At 38.1% G+C, this 18,323-nt stretch overlaps 1 protein-coding gene across 3 annotated transcripts in view; it reads right to left on the reverse strand.

Moving 5' to 3' along the window:
- ETV1 (ETS variant transcription factor 1) overlaps window positions 1-18,323 on the reverse strand; it is a 66,255-nt gene that overhangs the window by 6,516 nt on the left and 41,416 nt on the right. For all 3 annotated transcript variants that reach the window (XM_059475761.1, XM_059475770.1, XM_059475779.1), the window contains 3 exons: window positions 8,127-8,195; window positions 5,703-5,771; window positions 2,516-2,685 (listed from right to left, as the gene is read on the reverse strand). In XM_059475761.1, coding sequence (XP_059331744.1) covers window positions 2,516-2,685; window positions 5,703-5,771; window positions 8,127-8,195 — 308 coding nt within the window. The remainder of the gene's footprint in view (window positions 1-2,515; window positions 2,686-5,702; window positions 5,772-8,126; window positions 8,196-18,323) is intronic.

The raw sequence follows: 18,323 nt of genomic DNA on the forward strand, positions 1-18,323 counted from the left end.
AGACTGCTCTGCGAAACTTCCCGTAGGTGTCTGGAGCTTTTTGATGCAAGCCATGGCAACACGCAGCACTAAGAAAAATCTATGATTTTGGTGTCCACCTGGACTATAATTTCTAAAATTTCTTTTGAAAGCATTATTTCCTTTCAGTGGTGCAGCTTTTCAGGGTTATGTAAATTATCACAGTTCTGCTAACTTCAGCTACATTTTAGCTGTACTGAAACACACCTCCAATCACATACATTTATTCCAGCTGCAGATTTGGCCCAGATGTCTAACTTTGATTCACCTATTCATTTTTGTAACACAAAATGACCACATCATTCATTTTTTATCCCTTCCAAGGTTTTTTTCTGCATTAATCGGAGTCCTAAATGTTCCCAACATAACAGGCTTGCAAAATAAATAAATACACAACAAAGATAAACAAAAAGTAATGGTGAAGAATATGTTACATTTGTGGTATTTTGAGACTCCTAAACAAGCAGTCAGGTCCAGTTCCCATCCCTGAACTGCACAGCATTTACCTAGTCCTGCTCTGTAGAGGGGATTCCACTCTTCTACCCTACCTTCCTGCTGACGGTTGTTGTCCCTGTGACAAGCCTGCATAAATGGACCTATGCCCAATTCTCAGGCTCCACAGTTCACAGTCACTTACTTCCTGAATGAACTATGGCACTCCAGGAGCTGATACATATTCATTTTTGTTGTCACTCTCTAAGAGGGCGTAAGCCTCCAATAAGGAATGGATGGAAAGGTCATGTCACTGACATCCTAGCTTGCCACAGCAGAACCAACAAGCTCTTTGATTTCCCTTCAATTTATACTAGGCAACCAACAGAATTGTGCGACTTCCCATAGGCTATTCTTATTTTAATTGACCGTTTCTGTCAGATTCATGACATTCATGAAAAAAACAACTTAAAGTCCTTTGTACTTCTAGGAACACACAGAGTGAGGCAACCTTCAAGCCTCCTCCAGATCTTGGATGCAATGCTGCTCAAAAAGCAACTTCTACATAGCCAGACATGTAGATGATCTGTTTAAGTTAAATTAGAATATCCAATTCTTCAGGGAATTACACAATAAGAAAAACAGGGGTTTGTTACTTTCCTTTCCTTAGCTAATAAATCTATAAAGTTTTTGCACCATCTGCTGGAAAGCATTTCTCAATAAAATGCTTCAATCTTTAAAAAAATTTGGTATACCTCAAAGACAAGACAAAACTAAGAGAGTAAAAAATATGAGACTAAGGTAGGGGGAAAAATCATGTGCATTATTCACCAAAACCAAACAAAAAACTTTCCAAAGATTTTGCTCTGTTCTTAGACAGGTTACACAACTAAGGAATCCATGTAGCCTGCTAAGGCTGCAGGCTTGCCAGCAAAGTTTCAGTATCATATTGAATAGAGCTATTCCGAGTTCAAATCCTCAGGTACACAATGCCAGGATCTGCCTGGTAGTGGTGACTATCACTAGAGCAGGGGATGCTCAGACAAACGAGATCCAGCACCTGGGTCCTTGCAGCAACCTGCTCCTCAGCCAGACCACGTCAGGAAGGAAAGGGACATCAGTCCTGACACCATCCCCAGCTGCTCCAGCTTCTCCACAGAGCAGTTAGCGGACAATGTAAGTAACATGCAAGAAAGCTTTCAGACTCCTAATGCCAGTAGATGGATGGCAAACAGCAGAAATAGCTGGTGGAATGCAGAAGCAGCCATAAACCCCCAAGCCTTCCCACTCAACTCTAACTCAGAGGGGATCCTGTCAGAAAATTTGATGTAGTTCTCTCTATTAGAAAACCATATTCAAGGGGCAAGAAAAGTAAAGCAGAATGATACTGCCTTTTGACAACCCTAATTAAACCCTCCACTTAAATTTTACAACAAAATTCACATCCACCTGATCTTCCAACAATTTCCATGACAGTTTAGAATGCAGGCTAGGTTACATAACATTACCTAGTCCAAAACAGTTTATATAATAAAACATTCAATTTATTCCTGTTTATCACACAAGTGAACTAAGACACGCTTCAGCAAATGTTCATGAATATAAGTAATTTTATCTACCCCATGGTTCAGAAGAGCCATGCATGTGCATGAGTGTCTGCAAGCCTAGGATCTAAGCCTGTACTAAACAATCTAATGATTCAATCTAATGAATCTAATATTTGGTGTTGAAAGACTAATAAGGGACAAGTTTTCAAAGGATTTTGGGACACAGTTACATCCATAAAGTGATTCTGAAATATGCAGACCCCACAATTAATGTGAACTATTTACTAACTCTAGTACTTGCAACATTTTTATTGTTTTGTGGGACTAGAAGTCAAATCTGTGCTTAGCCACACCTCTGTCCTAACTGAAGCACTTCCCTTGCCAGTCCTTTCTGTCACCCTTCTAAAGCACTACTGAAGCAAAATCCCAAAGGAAAACAAGGCCTAAGTCCAAAAGAGCACAGTTAAGTTTGCAGGATGGGGCAGTGGGTGTGAGGGCATGCTGTCTGTCTAACTCACCTCCTCTGGCTCAATCAGCTTGAACTCCATGCCTCGGCCAGTCCATGCTATGAAGTGAGAGTTTGATGGGTCGTCCAGAAGAGCTACCAAGAACTGCCAAAGCTGCAGTGAGCCGCGCCGCTGGTACGTGGGGCCCTCGCGGTACATGCCCGGCTCCTGTTTGACATCTCCTGCGCACAACGGCAGCAACGTTAGAGGAGCAATGCCCTGGAACACCAGCACTCACTTTGTCAGACAAGTTGGCAAAGCAACCATTAGGGGTAACAAAACAAAGGGAAGAATCAGCCACCCTCAAATGCAACATTCCCCTGTTTGTTGGGGACTTACAATCACATATTAATATACTAAAAAGCATTTAAATTCATTCATGATTTATGGAAGTCTCACTAAGTCTCTCCCCATGTAGGTCTGATAAATACAAATCTCTTGCAAACCATTTTGTAATATCTTCTCTTTGAAAGCGCATTAACTATTTTTGAAGCAGCTCCGAAATGTGCAGAATGTGTTTGTACTTTGCACAGGCCCCAGTTTTGGTAAAGCAATGTAGGCTTCATAAAGGAGCAAAACCCTATTGAGTGAAACTTCTCTTGCATGCAAATACTTCTAAGGAAATTTTGACAAAGTATTTGACTTGGACTTAAACAGCATGTCCTTTATGTATAGGCATGTAAATCCTGCAGATACACAAGTTCCTCTGTGGCATATTGGACTTGCATATGAGCAAAATTACTTTTACTCATATCTACATATTAAATTCCCTCTGAAAAGCAATAAGTTAATTTTTCTAAAATTTTAAGTCTAGAAAAACATTTTTAAAAATATCAATAACATTCTACTAGCTGTTCTACAAATTGCCAATGAGAAAACCATCCTGTTACATCCATACTGTCTTTGTTGTTTTTAAATCATATTTATACTGAACAACTCCTGCAAACAACAACAGCTGAAAGGTCTGATGCTGAAGCAGACAGTATTTTTTTCTCCAAACAATGACTGCAATCCTACATATACTGGTAAATTCCTCATTTCAACTATCAAAACAGCAAAAGCCTCCAACAAACAGTGTGACATGTTTAATAAGGAAAGTCAGGAATTTAAATTCAGCCACAACATTAGGATGCTCTGACAGCCATTACAGAATGGCTCTGCGTAGTGAAAGGCAGAATAATAATATTAAAAATGGAGCACTTCCTTTTGTAATCAGGAAAGAAAATTGACTCAATAGCTGTGGAAAACAAATAAATCAGCACAAGGCTTTTTGGTTTATGTGAGGTTCAAGTTCCAGTCCTGAAAGTCCTTCTTTTTCAAGGACAGGCTTTTTCCTTGTAATGATAGCTGTGCAATGTGCAAATAGCAATCACAGTATTATACAGGATCAAATTCTTTCCTTGTGCTGATCTTTGATTTCAAATGAAGCAGCTGAGAATCTACTTCTGAAACATCAAGACTAGTCCTGAGCTTATCCAACTTTTGCTTTACTGACCAGAATTTGATGACACATCTGCTATTTTTCCCCTCAAAACATCATGCTGCAAGCATAAACACACCTATTTGCATCAAGAGTTCAGTCTTTTAGAGTACAAGGTGTTCTCTCAATGGGCAGTCATAGAAACTAGCAGCAGACTGCTTGCTTTGCAGGCACAAAAATACTTCTTAACATTTAATTCTTTTACTGTACTTGTATTTCTTCTTCATTTTCATTCCCTTTCCTGTATAATGCCCAAATTAACCAAAAGGTTTTTTAAGGAAGACATAGACAAATGCTACTGTTAACGAGTCTTTACTTCTTGTAGTACAGGTTCTGATCCCATTCCCATAAATGTACATATAAATCTGACACTGGTGCTCAGATCAGATCCACAATCAATTTTGGGGAACAAAAAAATACCTGACACAATGTGCTTTTAAAAAATGTTAAAAACATCCAAACAAGCTCACATTACAAAGCCACAGTATAAAGCAGACTTTCAATAAAACACACTGTGACTGTGTCAATGCAGTGACAACGCAATACTGAATTGAGCAGCCTTCAGTTAGGTCTAATATTGCTTAAAACTCTTTTATCTATTTCTTACCAACATAAAAATATAGGTGATACTCTGAAGAATGCGCAATTCTCTGGGTTACTTTCATTTCAGAGTCTCCAGATTTTCAGCAAATACAATAAATGCTGCTAAACACACAATATTTTGTAATCCATAAGTGAGTCTCAGGACAAAACAAACAAAATAAAGTAGGAGAAAAACACCAATTCTACAGCCCTACTTTTAGCTGTGGTCAAAGATTTGTTCACAAGTTTATCAGGAAATATCTAATCTTTCCTGCTGAAATAAATAAAGCCAGACATACACCCACTAACGCAAAAGCTATACTAACAACACTACACTAGCCTGCGTCCACTAACATAATGCCATTCTAGCAAATTTAAGTAATGGGTCTCTAAATTACTTCCCAAAGTTGCAGACTAACAGAGTCACTGGCAAGAAATACGGTGTCCATCTACTTTGCTTCTAATGAAATAAATCTGAAATCAACTCAGTTACACCAGGAAACTGATTTTACGTCAGAGTAACTGAGGATAATTTGGACCATTCATTTTAATTGACCTCAGAATTCCTCTTAAAAAAATCTACTGTAATTGGTAGTGTTGTGAACAGGGCATTGATTTGTTATCAATCCCACTGAAAAATAAACCACTAGTACATTCAACCTAGTGCAAATACATTGGCATAAACACAAAAAATGCCCTATATAGTCACTTCTCACTATTCATCACTTCATAGACAGCAAAACAAGAGGCTTCATCCTCAGTAAAACCAAATCTGCTGCTTTCTCCACTGTTTTGTTAATTATAAGTACAACTTTCATTACATCTCAAACAACAAGTAATATGTGATCATCAGTGCAATGGAAATCCTCTTATGACTTCTCAATGGTACAAAACTGATCTCCTTTGCCATGAGTCTGGATGCAACATCTTTCGCTGGCAAAAGTCAAATGACATCCTCTTGAAGAGGAGACTTTGGTTTCAAGAGACAAAGGTCAGCTTTGGTTGGGTGCACCACAAATGGTGTGTTAAGGAATCCTAAATTGGAATGTTACTGGGCTTTTTTGATCAGCAACAGAGAAAAGTCCCTCATCTCTTTTTCATCTCCCTGCACAGGAAAAAGAGATGTGTCATACATACCGTCAAACTTCTCAGGAACAACGCAAGTGTCATCATAAAACTGCCTAGGTCCCTTTTCGTACATGCAGCCTGTAAGTTGAAAAGAGAGAGGTGTTTATATAAATGATGCATGGAGAAAAAAAGAGATCACAGGCTTAATGCCAGAGGGAACACTAAGTTATACAGGAATCAGATTAATATCCCACATCCTTTAGACACCGCCCAATCCCAACATTTTGGCCTAAGTACAAGGGTGTTTAATTAACATATGCATTCCCAAAAGACTGTTAATCTCCACCTGCTAAAATGAAAAAGCACCCATATTTCTCTATGATTTATTACAAAATGTTTGCTCATTTCCTGTTTGAACTAGCATGGCTTTTATATTTAACCATTAGTTCCTGCAGATCTCCCTGCAAGACTAAGAAGTACCACTCAGCATTTCCTCCTCACACCCACACAGGTCACCCTCACACACTGCTCTTGATGTTCCTTCCAATTAAGATAATTCTGTAAAATTTTATTTTGTCATTAAAAGACACTGTCTACAACCCAGCAGCCTTCCTAGCACACCATTCTGTACACATTCCTGCTATTTCCTATTATGCCCATGTTTTGCCTAACCAACTGTATTGCATATCAATATCAGTTTCACCAGTGCTACTGAGTGAGACAAAACATCTCCTCTCCTGCCGCCCTCTGACCCTCCTTCTGACTGCCTAAGCATTGCAGAAGGCTTTTTGCCTTAAGGTTACAGTGCTTGGTTGGGCTGGTTTCCCACTGTGAAGCTGAGGAGGAGGCCCACCTCAAAATCCTTTTTTCCAATATACTGTTTCCCTGTTCCACAGGCCTGATCTACATTCATGTATTAAAAAAACATTTTGTTTAATGTGCCCAGACAACCAAACAATTCAAACTGCTTTGTGACTGCCCTGTCCTGCCCGTTATTTACTGCTCTATCTTTGTGCCATAAAGTTATCTATTAACTTTGTTCCATATCTTTACTGAAAATATTGAATAGCAACACTCCTGATATCAATTCCTACAGAACTATAATCCATTCAGAGATGATTGCCTGCTGACAGCCTCTTTTAGATCTGTCAGTTGGCCAGGTCTTAATGTATTTAATGTGTACTTTATTGATATTGCTTTGTGCTAACTTCTTAATCAGAATGTAACGCAGAGGCAAATTGAATGCCATAAAAAGTCAAACTATACGATACAAGCATCTTTATCAATCAAACTTTTATTTTCAGTAAAGAACAGAATCAGATTTGACATGACCTTTATTCTGTAAAATTGTTGATTGATTTCCAAATACAGAAAACAAATATTTAGCTAACATCACTGCTTTTTTACGTCATTCATGAAAATTCTGCCACCTCCAACTCCTTACAAGACCATAACATGGATAACATGGGTTTTCCCCTATCTGTGCTATGATTAAAACTAAATCTCTTTTGCCCTTATCCCTGCAGTTTGTTTATATTTTTCCTGATGTCTCTCACCTCCCTTACCAAACTTCTGTACTACATATAATTTCATGTAACTAGACTTAGAAATTTCCATCTCCTGTTTTACCTTCCTTTTTAAACGCTATCCCTTTTTTTCTCTCTTTATTTCAACCCAGAAGCAGATGGGATTTTAGCCAGATGTGTTATCTTTTTGCTTCTATCTTTACACTAGCAAATGAAGTCTTCCTGGAAGACTTTGATTCATACGTCTATCTGGATTCTCATCAATCTCAAAACCAGATTCCTCATGTTTCTGAAATTTGCCCACTGGAAGAAAAATAAACCCTAAACAAACAAGCAGAAAATAATATATTGGTAAGACAGATAAACTAAAACAGGACAGCGGAGGCTATAACCTCTCTTTCACAGTCATCTTAGTTCTGTTGGACTTCTTATTTCTAGTACATGTAACGTTCTGTTACTCAGAATTCTTAATTTTGACAATTATGTAAGCTCTGTCCTACTGACATCATTGGGAATTCTGGTACGTCTCAATTTGGGCATAAAGTGCATCAAAACATTGCAAAAGTAATAACAAAAGAAAAAACCCAAAACTTTCACTGAATTGAAGTATAAAATGGATTACTTAACACAGTTAACTAAGCCTGTCATACTAACAGCCTGGAAAATATCACTTGAGCAGAATGGGTTAAACAGACAAATATTTTTTTTTGTCTTCCTTTCAACTGCTAGAGGCCTTGAAAAGCAGAAGGAGTTAAGTTCATAATATAATTGCTTCTGTGCTGATCAACCCATGGCACTAAAAGAAACTACAAAAAAATCAGTGCATCAGAAACTCAACACTGAAAAGGGAAAGAAGGATGATGCAAGTCTTCTCAGAATTAAACCAATGAGCCCCAGATACCCCCAGGCTTTTAATTTTGTTTTTACATTTCGCTCATACAAAAGTGATACATAATAGAAAACTTAACTTCTGTTCTGTTTGGGTGAGCCAGGAAGCCTTCTTGCCTCATGTAAATGGAATGGCAGCTAGGCACTTCTGAAAGGAGAAGATGACAATGCAAGTCAAAAGACTGTCAGGAATAAAAAGTGTGCAGATTATCAATAGGACAAGCTGCAAGCACAACAGCAACAGAAAAGGACACAGCTTATAGTGAGAGGGAACCTGTCAACACACAGCATTTCATAGCAGCCCACACCACGCATGGCCAAGGAGAAAGCCATGAAGTGAGGCTCACAGATCCCACCTACCACAGGCACCTGAACTCCAAACCTCTTGTAATCAACTTTGCTAAAAGCTAACTCCCATGGCAACTACACTTTGGACCATTCACCAAAAAACCCGCACCAGTGACCAAGAATATTTTAAACCCTGTGCTTGTATATCTATCTTCGTATCTAATTCAACCCAAAGTTTTTAATCAATTGTGATGAAAAGACTGCCAGTCACACTTATAAACACTAGATTTACACAAGGAATGTCAAAGTAAATTTAGAGTAGGATAATGCTTTTTAGACTCTGGTTAAGGACTTGAAGGGTTAATGAAATTTTCTGCAGTTGCTAAGCATTTTATCTAGAAATTTAGGTCTATCTATATTACTCTCCATTCTATGTGTTTAAAACAAAAAATGACCCCTTAAAAAAATACTGTGCATATTCTAAATAATACTGATATTTATTTGCTCTTCTCCACCTCTACTCAAATCTGCAGGAAGAATGAGAAAAGCCAAATAGAACTAATGAAAAACGTGTTCTTCAAACGTCTTTCTTTTTCTTCCCCTTGTCTTGCACTGTCCCCAAGTAGTCACATCCTGTGCACAGGGACTTGCAAACAGAAACACACCGTAAATGTTTGCCCTTCTAGACCATGTTTAACCTACTTCTTGGATATCAAAAGTCTTGCTCAACAAAGTCTATTTGATCTTGCGATGAACTCCTACCCTAAGCTATGCAATCTGTTACCAGTAACTTGTAACTCTTTAAGAGATGCAAACAGAGGTCGAAAGAGCAGACATTATTTTTCCAACACCGCCTACAGACTCTTTCAGACTGTGATTCCAAATTTCACTGTTCACTGACTAGTGATGAGTATCAAAGATTTGGCAGGATAAGAAAATGAGGTTTTACACTGACTTCACAAACAAGTGAAACACAGGGCAGTAATAATAATAAGTTTCCTCTAACAGTCCATGGTCCCTCTTGCACATCTGTGCCAAACTCTTCATTACCTCCTCTCTCAATTAAACACTGGGTGCCTGCCTCCTCAGGCCTAGAGAATCTCTAATGTCCCAGGCAGCTATTCTGAGCAGCCACAGGAATCAGTGACTCAGTGATCACCCCAGTCAAGTATAGCTCTGCAGGCTAGAAGTCAAGGCTACAAGCAGTGCTTCACCTGCAAGGAATCATTCATGTTAGCAAGTAGATTGAGTTCTAAGAAGAATGGAAAAATCTACGTAAAAAAGAGGAAGCTGTAGAACTGAAACAGATGCTATTTTCTATTTTAGGTAAAGCTTCTCTAGTATTGGCAGCAAAGCCCTTTTTGACTCATGAACTCCGCTCCTGCAAAGTGATAGAGCAGAGTATACTGAATAAAGAATTATGCATGCATCCACAAAGTTGTCTTCTTAGCCAAGTTGGGGTTTCATCTCCCATGCTCTTAAGTCAATTATAATTAACATCTGGAGTCTCTTTAAGGCAAGCATTGTTTGTACCAACATTACTTAATCTTCTGGTTAGCTTGTGCTTAAACAGTCCACAGAGGACCAAAAAAATACAGCAACGAAGAGTTTATTTCTCGTAAAGTAACTAGAGTCTTGTTATCCTAAAGTGCTATCAGTTAATTTATGACTATCAGAGTGGGTCAGACTCTAATCAAATTGTAGAAACATTTCCAAAGTGATTATTCAATCAAATGACTAACATGGTTAATTAGGAGCCATAAACATTGCTCTGAAGTTCATCAAAGTAATGACTTGCCCAGAAAAATTACTGCTAATTAAATTGCCTGCTGCTTTCATTTCTACCTTATCTAATAAAAAGTCCAACCAATGAAATTTAGTATTGCAGTTTTAAATTGTACTAAATGCTTGACTAAGACCCAGAAGTATTTTTACATGCTAAGCGGAGCTACTTCAAAAGAAAACATTTTAGTGCAGAAATTACAGAGCAATTATATGTTTCCTTCTTCTTAAACCATTGTTTCAAGACAACAAATAAGACAGAAGCAGCCATGAAATATTTCCAGGGCAAGATCCAAGAGATGACTGATTTATCATCCTTTTACAAGTTTTGGTCTTTGAAGAAAAAATGTGCCTGGATTTAGACACACAACAAGCTTATTTCAGACTGTTAATGAAGCAATTCACATTGTAAGGTTACAACAGCTCAAGAACAGCAGAGCCCCTTAAAAGAAAATAAAAAACAACAAAACAAAATATCTAAAAATATGGAAATGTAAAAAAATTGCTTATCTTTTATTATTCTTTTCGAATACTTAGGGATCATTCTTAATTGCTCTTCTTATTACAGGAACATAGCAATCATCTTAAAACAATGAATATGGTTTTATATCCTAGACCATGAAACCATTCTTTTCACAATAGGTGCTGTTTTAAAAAGTACACATAATCTAGACACTGCAAAAGTGCTTTCTCATCCAGGACTGTCAGAGAGAAAAATAATGGAAATAAGCTCTGCTAAGCCTCCTTCAAAATACATCGAAGCAGAAAAAGCCAAAACAGACTTGCTCAGGACAAGAAAAATCTGCTATTGAACTTAGCAGGCACAGATTCTAAGTTTCATTATCAAGTAAGACACTTGAGTGGTCCCTTGGTAAGGTAGTTCATACTAATTATCATGTCAGAATTTAAGGGGTTAGGTTGTCTCAGCCCTGTATAACTCAGAGCAAATAAAGAATCCTTAAATCCTCTTTTCTGATTGTTATTCAGAGTTAAGGATGGGATTTTGTTCCCACAATTCCACCCTGTACAGAAAATAACAGAATTTCAGCCTGGGTCCTCAGCCAGAACAGACACAGGGAAGATGGAGCTTCTGCAGCAAAGGGATGAAATGACAAGACTGTATTCTATGGGAGGAAGTGACTGACTGACTTCTTCTGAATGAAGCAGAGCAAAGCAGCAACTGGAAACCTGAACAAGGATTTATTCTTCAGCTGTTCCTGTTTCTGGCTTTACACAGCCTCCCTAACTGAAGGGCAGGTTGTTATGTTACACTCTAACTCTTTTTTAAATTCCTTCTGAATTACTTTTCAGCTTGCTTTATCGACATCAGCTGAAGATCTGGAGGCGCAGGGCACAGCCCATGTGCTGGTGACAAAGCACAGTGCCATACAGAGGCATTGCAAGTGTGCATGTGCAGAGGGACAGGAGATGGAGCCTTAGAAGGCACAGACCACCTGAAACAGGGTGGGAGAAGAAGGGAACTGCCTGCCTGGCCTCACCCTCCCTGTGGCAGCTGAGGTGAAAGCTGTGCTGCACTGGCTAGTCCCTAGTCAGGGAGCCTGTTAACAGGTCACTCAAATTCACCAAATACTCAGCTTACAGTAAAACATGCCTACTTCCCTACAGGTTTAAAACAAAGTGATAATAAGACTGTGACTTTCTAACTGTTTTCCTGCCCACTTTTCCACTTACACTTTATTACCAAGTAAGTCATATTAGAAGCAGATTCCATAAGGAACTGTTTCAAAAGGACCTGGTCCCCAAAACTTTGAAGGGACTTCACTGGAAACCCTGCAATTTCACTTATATCATGTCCTTCTAAATTGTCCTTTTGGTCTGAAAAGTACTTATGTGAATTTTGGCCCCTATTTCATTAATTCAGAGTTTGTGTGTCTACACAGATAGACTTAAATGTGCCACTTTGCCTTCCCATAGACAAGAGATGCTGCACATGCAGATTCCCTCCCATTGTACTACTGGGTACAGAAGGACATGCACAAGTCCCCTGGGTAGCTGGGACAAACCTGGAGTCACTGCCATGTGCCAGCCTGACCCTGTGAACACACCAGCCATCCCTCCGGCGCCTTTCAGGCTTCCCCTGCACGGTACAAGCACTTCTCTGCTACATGAGCAGGTGGTTGGTGTACTGGGAGAGAATTTTACCAAGTGCAGAGACAAAAGTAGCCTTTTAAAAATAAAATGCTCAAACTAGAACACATCATACTTTTGGCATTAAACTTAAAACATCACAATATCACTGCAAATAACTTTTCTGTGCGTGGATTTCCAAGAGCACTGACAAACTGTTTACAAAGAAGCACTTCATCCACCACTGAAACACATTCAGCCTCCTGGTGGAAAGCAGCTGTTTAAAACATCACTGAGAAGTTATGACCAGCTCAAGGGTGAAGATAATAGTGAAAACACCAGAAAAAAGGACCTTTTTAGGTAAGAACGGCAGTTCTTCAAACAAGATCACAACAAATCGCTCAGGTAGCACCAGGAGTCACTAAGAAAAATGCATGATTTGTGTTTTGCAGGGGGAAGTAAAAAAATTATTCTTTTGGATTTTTTTAACCTGTAGAACACATTTAGATTCAAACTCATATCTCCCCAAAAGGAGATATTCAGGTAAAAATACTGGAACTAATTACAAGAATTGCTTAAGCAATTGACCCACCACTCACATGTTGGTGGATCAAGTTTTAGTTCAACCACCTTGAAAAGCTTTATCCCTTCACAAGCTATGTAATGAACCGAGTCCTACAAACTGGTAAAGTCCTGGCAATACAAAAGTCAGCATTATTTTTTTCAGTAGCAGATAAAGCATGAAAAAATGTAGGTGCACTGAAATTACATGGGTGAAAACAAATAAATAAAAAATCTCTACAAATCTATTTTAAAATTAGGCAATCTTTTCCCAAATCATTATGCAATTTAGAAACATTCAGAATGGAAGGTTTTATGCATTTTCTCAGTCATCAGCCTTTGTGCCAGCAATCTAGGAAAAAAAAAACAAACTTACAAGAATGTGCACTCATATATACACGTACACTTCCTTCTAAAAATAGCTGATTAAATTGTTAAAGTTTAATTTCTTACACCTCATTTCACAAAAACTTGTCAGAGAATTAGGTTTGGCCTCACCGGCTCATGTCTAAGTGGAAATATTACACAGACACAGAAAAAACCTTAAGCAAACATCTTCCTTTCCACAACTTTGGTTTTTAGATCTATGACAACATCCAATGCATTTTGTGAGACCAGATGTCAACAGCCTGTCTAGGCGATGTGTAACTTTTTGTACAGCAGAACAGGAAAACAAAGGCTCATACATTCAGCTCTGAATTGAAATTCCACATGGAGCTGATCTTTTGAGCATACTTTAAAATCATGTATTTGCTTTTATTAACCTCAGTAACTGTAAAATGTGTCTTAAACATTGCTCTCCTTTGAATTCAACAAAAGACAGCAGTATTTTCTCTCTCCCTCGCTCCTTTTGTTGGTAATCTTGCTGCAAAAATGTCTGTGTTGCTTTTTCTCCCCCGCCCCATTCCCTGCCTGTAAAATCGAAGTTGGACAAACACTGCACGGCTGAAGTGACATATTTGAATGGAATTCAGACCAACCAGTTCCTGTTTATGTTTCTGATTTGAGAATGTAGCCTTCTCATTCACTATACATTAGAAACACACCAAGGCCATAAATGGTGTCAGGTTGCAGGCAGGCAGGGCCAAGCAGCATTAATCATTACTTTAAGGCAACTGGCAAAAGCAGCAGCTGAGGGAACACTACACCCTTCAGCTCTGCATAAATGGACATTCCAGGGTTTGGCGTGTGTGGGTTGGCTTTTTTTTTTTTTCCCTTCAGCATCCATTTTATGAATGAAACTTCAGGCTGCACAGAGTCCATTCATATAAAAGCTATGCTCACAGGGCTCAGTCTCTCGGGATCAATTGGTCTTGAGCAAGGCTGATGTGATTGGTTTAAGGCAGGCTTCAGCCTTCCATTACTGATTTAAAATGCAGCCTGTGTCCATTTGACCTGCCTTAATGCACAAAGAGTAAATCCAGACTGCGCTCTCAATCCTCAAATCAAATCATTAGCCAGTGCCACTTACTGTAACTGTAGATTTAGAGGATATTTATCCATTTCTTTGAAAAACAGGGACTGCAGGACAATTTTTCAGATTGTATTGTCTGCCTTGAAAACAAAAATACATATACGGTCTCCTGCCTGTATACTCTCATTAACTTGGTATTCAGGGTTTCCTTTGTTCACAAAGGTAACATTGCAAAATGAAATAATTCCTAACTACAGATTTATTTCAGGCAGAAATAGTGAATAGAGGAAATCAGCTAGATTGACAGAAAGTGAAAAGTTAAATTTGTGCCCTTCACAGCAAACTTCTGAAGTCCAGGTTTCCCAAGTTTCCCTGTCAGATGCTCATATTTTCTGCCACCACACAGTCCGACAGCAGATTTGTCTTTTAAAAGCAAGCACAAAGTCCAGTGCAGCTTAACTATTGAACAAAATTCATACTCATTCACTGAAACACACAGCAAAGACAAGTTCCCAAAACACAAGGCTGAAATATTTTAAACCACAGGGAAAACTGCAAAACCAAAATTGAGGTGAGGAGAGTTCTTAAACTTCCTAACTCAAGAGCAAACCCTGTCCCTTCTCCCCTCCTGCCTTTATGCCATCTGGATTTTCATTGAGAACAATTGTACTTTTGTATATAAGAATTTCTTTAAGGCCACAAGGAGATGCAGTTCTGAGATGTGTGTACTAAGCACCATACCCAGGAAAAGGATGGAGTCAGTTTTGTTTCACAAAGCATTTTATAAAAATGTGTTCAAAACAGCCTGATTTTAAAAAAGGGGGAAAAAAAAAAGAAAAAAGGAAACTTGGAGAGAGAGCTGGAAGACTTTTGAAGCAAGATACAAAATCTTGAGTCACACTGACAGAGCACACACACAATCCATCTACAGTGATTTAGAGGTGGTGCATTAGTACCAATAAATTGCTTTCCATGAGATGTAGTTATGAGCAAGGGAATGCAACCAATCAAAGAGAAAATTTAGGTTTATGATCAAGAAATATTTCTTAACTGTGAAGTCTATTTGTCTGTGAAATAATCTCCCGGGGGAAAAATAGAAGCAATAATACTTAGCAATCACACAGAACTTTATATTTTCAGAGCACAGTACAAAAATTAGCGAATTCAATCAAAAACAGTAATGGAAGCACCATGACTTGTGCCACTTTAAATGCTGCACTTGTCAATGCATTTAATGCAGCACTGGAGAATATCCTGGAAAAAGCAAACCAGCACTGCCTCCAATTGACTTTTTCTCTTCACACTAGCATCTCCAAATATCTAAAATTTTTCTTCAGCAATACAATAGAATAACAAACTTTTTAAAAAATAAATTGGTGGGGGGAGGAATCAACCTGCAAATAAATAGAAATATTTTTTCCCCTTGAAATTTCAATTCAGCACTTTCTCTTATGCTATTCTGCAAAATCCCAAATTTAAGAATACGTTGGCTGACGCCTAGGGAAGACTGTGCTACTAGGGGTCTTTTTCCACCTTAATACCCACTGATTTGCTTTCCAAAAAACACCTCACCAGGAATTTGAGAGAATTCTTGCATTTTAACCTGTTTCCAATTATTAGGGAAATACATGTATAACATGGATGGCAGAATGCTACCAACATCCTATTCCTGTAAGAGCAAATTTAGGAGGTTAGTAAATGTCATAATTAACAACTTCCTGCACAAACTTTATATGAATCCTTTGCTGCAAATATGATACAGCCTTTTGCTCCATTACTCTTGTCTTGAGAGCACAGGTCAAAACTCTTTGCTCTTTGTGGGAAGGAGAGCAATGCTGCAAACAGCTTAGCAGGAGGAGCCCCTGCTTCATTTGTTACAGGGGATGGACGTTGTCTATGTACTGAAGTTCTCAAGAAAAGATAATACAGCTGAATGGTCAACTTTAGGCCCCAGTAAAGCCATTCCAGCTCCAACAAGTTTTTTCAGAGTAGCCACATTGCTTCTGACAGATTTTTGGTATTATGTATTTTTATACTGCTTATACTGAGACCCTTATCTGATGTTCCCATAATTCTTCATCTAGAAACACAAAGAAAGTCCCTAGGAGCTAAGATTTGAACATATGTAGTGCATAATGTTATTTTAAAAATCACCCAGTTCTAATTGGGTATCCAAAACAAGGTTTATGTATCTGATTTGTCTCTCGGCCTCCATTTCTTTTAACAGAGGGGCAGTTGCTCATCCATTCTCACTTGCCAACACAAGGTATTTGCTTGTGAGGCTTCAGGAATTAAAGGGATGAGCAACTCAGAAAGAAAGACATGGAGGCTAATAATTCTGTCTGGAGGGCTCATTCTTTAAGTGATGTGACCAGTGTCTCGGAAGTGACAGGGACAGAATCCAAATTTTCTAAGGTCCGTTCAAGCGTATTAATTGTAAGGCTACCCTGAAATGAAACTGTGAGAACAGCCCTGCCTGTAACACGTTCGGGAAGAATGGAATCTATCTAAATTTCAACAGAAAAATTCCTGGCAATCAGTAAGTAGTGCATGCAAGCAACAGTTCCTCCTCTATTCATCTCCATTACAACTGTGGGACAAATTTCAGTTTCCAAAGACATGATTATAAAAAATTCTCAACCAAAATAACTATTTCAATTTTGCAAAATAACTATTTTCAATTGGGCAAAACCAAATATAAGATTTAATAATTTAAGATGTCACTTTAAAACCTGCTTTTTAGTATTAATTGATACACACACAGCTGGAGTCATACCTTACTATATTTGCAAATACACAACATCATGTAAGAAGGGTTAAGCCTGTGAAGGTCCTGCTCAAAAACAAAGCACAGAAGAGACAAGCTATATCAAGTTTGGCCTTTTTGTTTAAGTACCTGAATACATTACTGAATTCTAGCAGTGCTAACAGTACAGGAACACCCACTATTAGGCCTTGTAAACAAAGGTCTTAGGAAGCCTTTTGGAGTATATTCATTAATTACACAAAATCTCAAACCTCTGTATGTCCCTGGCTGCACTTCTGTGACTAAAGTTGCTAGATTTACCATCAAGTACTAAATACATCTGACTGTCAGACATGGGAAAAAAAAAATCCATGGCAGAAAATGTCTGATTGAACCTATATGATGCACTGTGACTTCTAGAAGCGTGGACGGATAAGGAAGAGCCTCTACACTGTTGACATTTTTCTTTTTCCATTATCTCAAACATCTCCATTATCTCTATTCTGCAGTAGAAATTGCATACCTGCAATTACAATTACAACTAATTGATCTGCCATTTCCCATGTCATAATTAATGTCATGTTTTAATAGAGTTGTAATCATTCTATAATAATGCTTTTCATTCATCAGCTTCCCACAAAGTATAAAAGAACAGTGCACAAAAGCAATGAACTTTTATGAGTCCCTTTCAAAAACATCCCAAAAGGAACATCCCAGTGCATTACAATGAACTTTTAAAATGTGTTTCTATATTCTTATCTGAGCTGCAATAAAATACAATGAGAAAAAAAAGACTTTTTACTCTGGCATTCCTCCTTCCCTGAACATCCATAGGTGAAAAATGAAATCAATGATTCAGTGACAAATACATTATGTTTCCTAAGGGGTTATTTAATGTACTCTTAGCAAGGATGGAAAATGATGGTTTCTGGAGAACAGATGGTAACAAGACAAAATATCAACAGACCACAGTTGTTGACTGCAATTTATGGAGTGTACAGATGTGTCAACTTAAATGCAGTGATTCTGAGGCCAATAAAAGTACTTCCTGATACCAACAGATTAATTTTTCATGACCACTGGTTACACAGCTATTACATTTTTAAAAACTAATCATTCATCTACAAAAGAAGCAACAATTTTGCTTGAAGATAATTATTATAAAGTGGAATGTTGTTCTTGCTGGCACAAAATAAATAGACATGACAGGACTGGATACAAGTTTGTACATCTTCATTTCAGAATAAAATTTCCTGCTTTCTTCCATACAGAATATTCCAAAGACAGATGAATGTTAGCCGCCAGTCCAGATTTAAAGTAACAGTATGCAATAAGGAGATCCTACTTCTGAGCCAAATAAGAAGCATATTTACAAATGGGCCTTTTTTTGACCTTTA

The sequence above is a fragment of the Ammospiza nelsoni genome, chromosome 1, assembly GCF_027579445.1.
Source record: "Ammospiza nelsoni isolate bAmmNel1 chromosome 1, bAmmNel1.pri, whole genome shotgun sequence".
In the NCBI taxonomy this organism is placed as follows: domain Eukaryota; kingdom Metazoa; phylum Chordata; class Aves; order Passeriformes; family Passerellidae; genus Ammospiza; species Ammospiza nelsoni.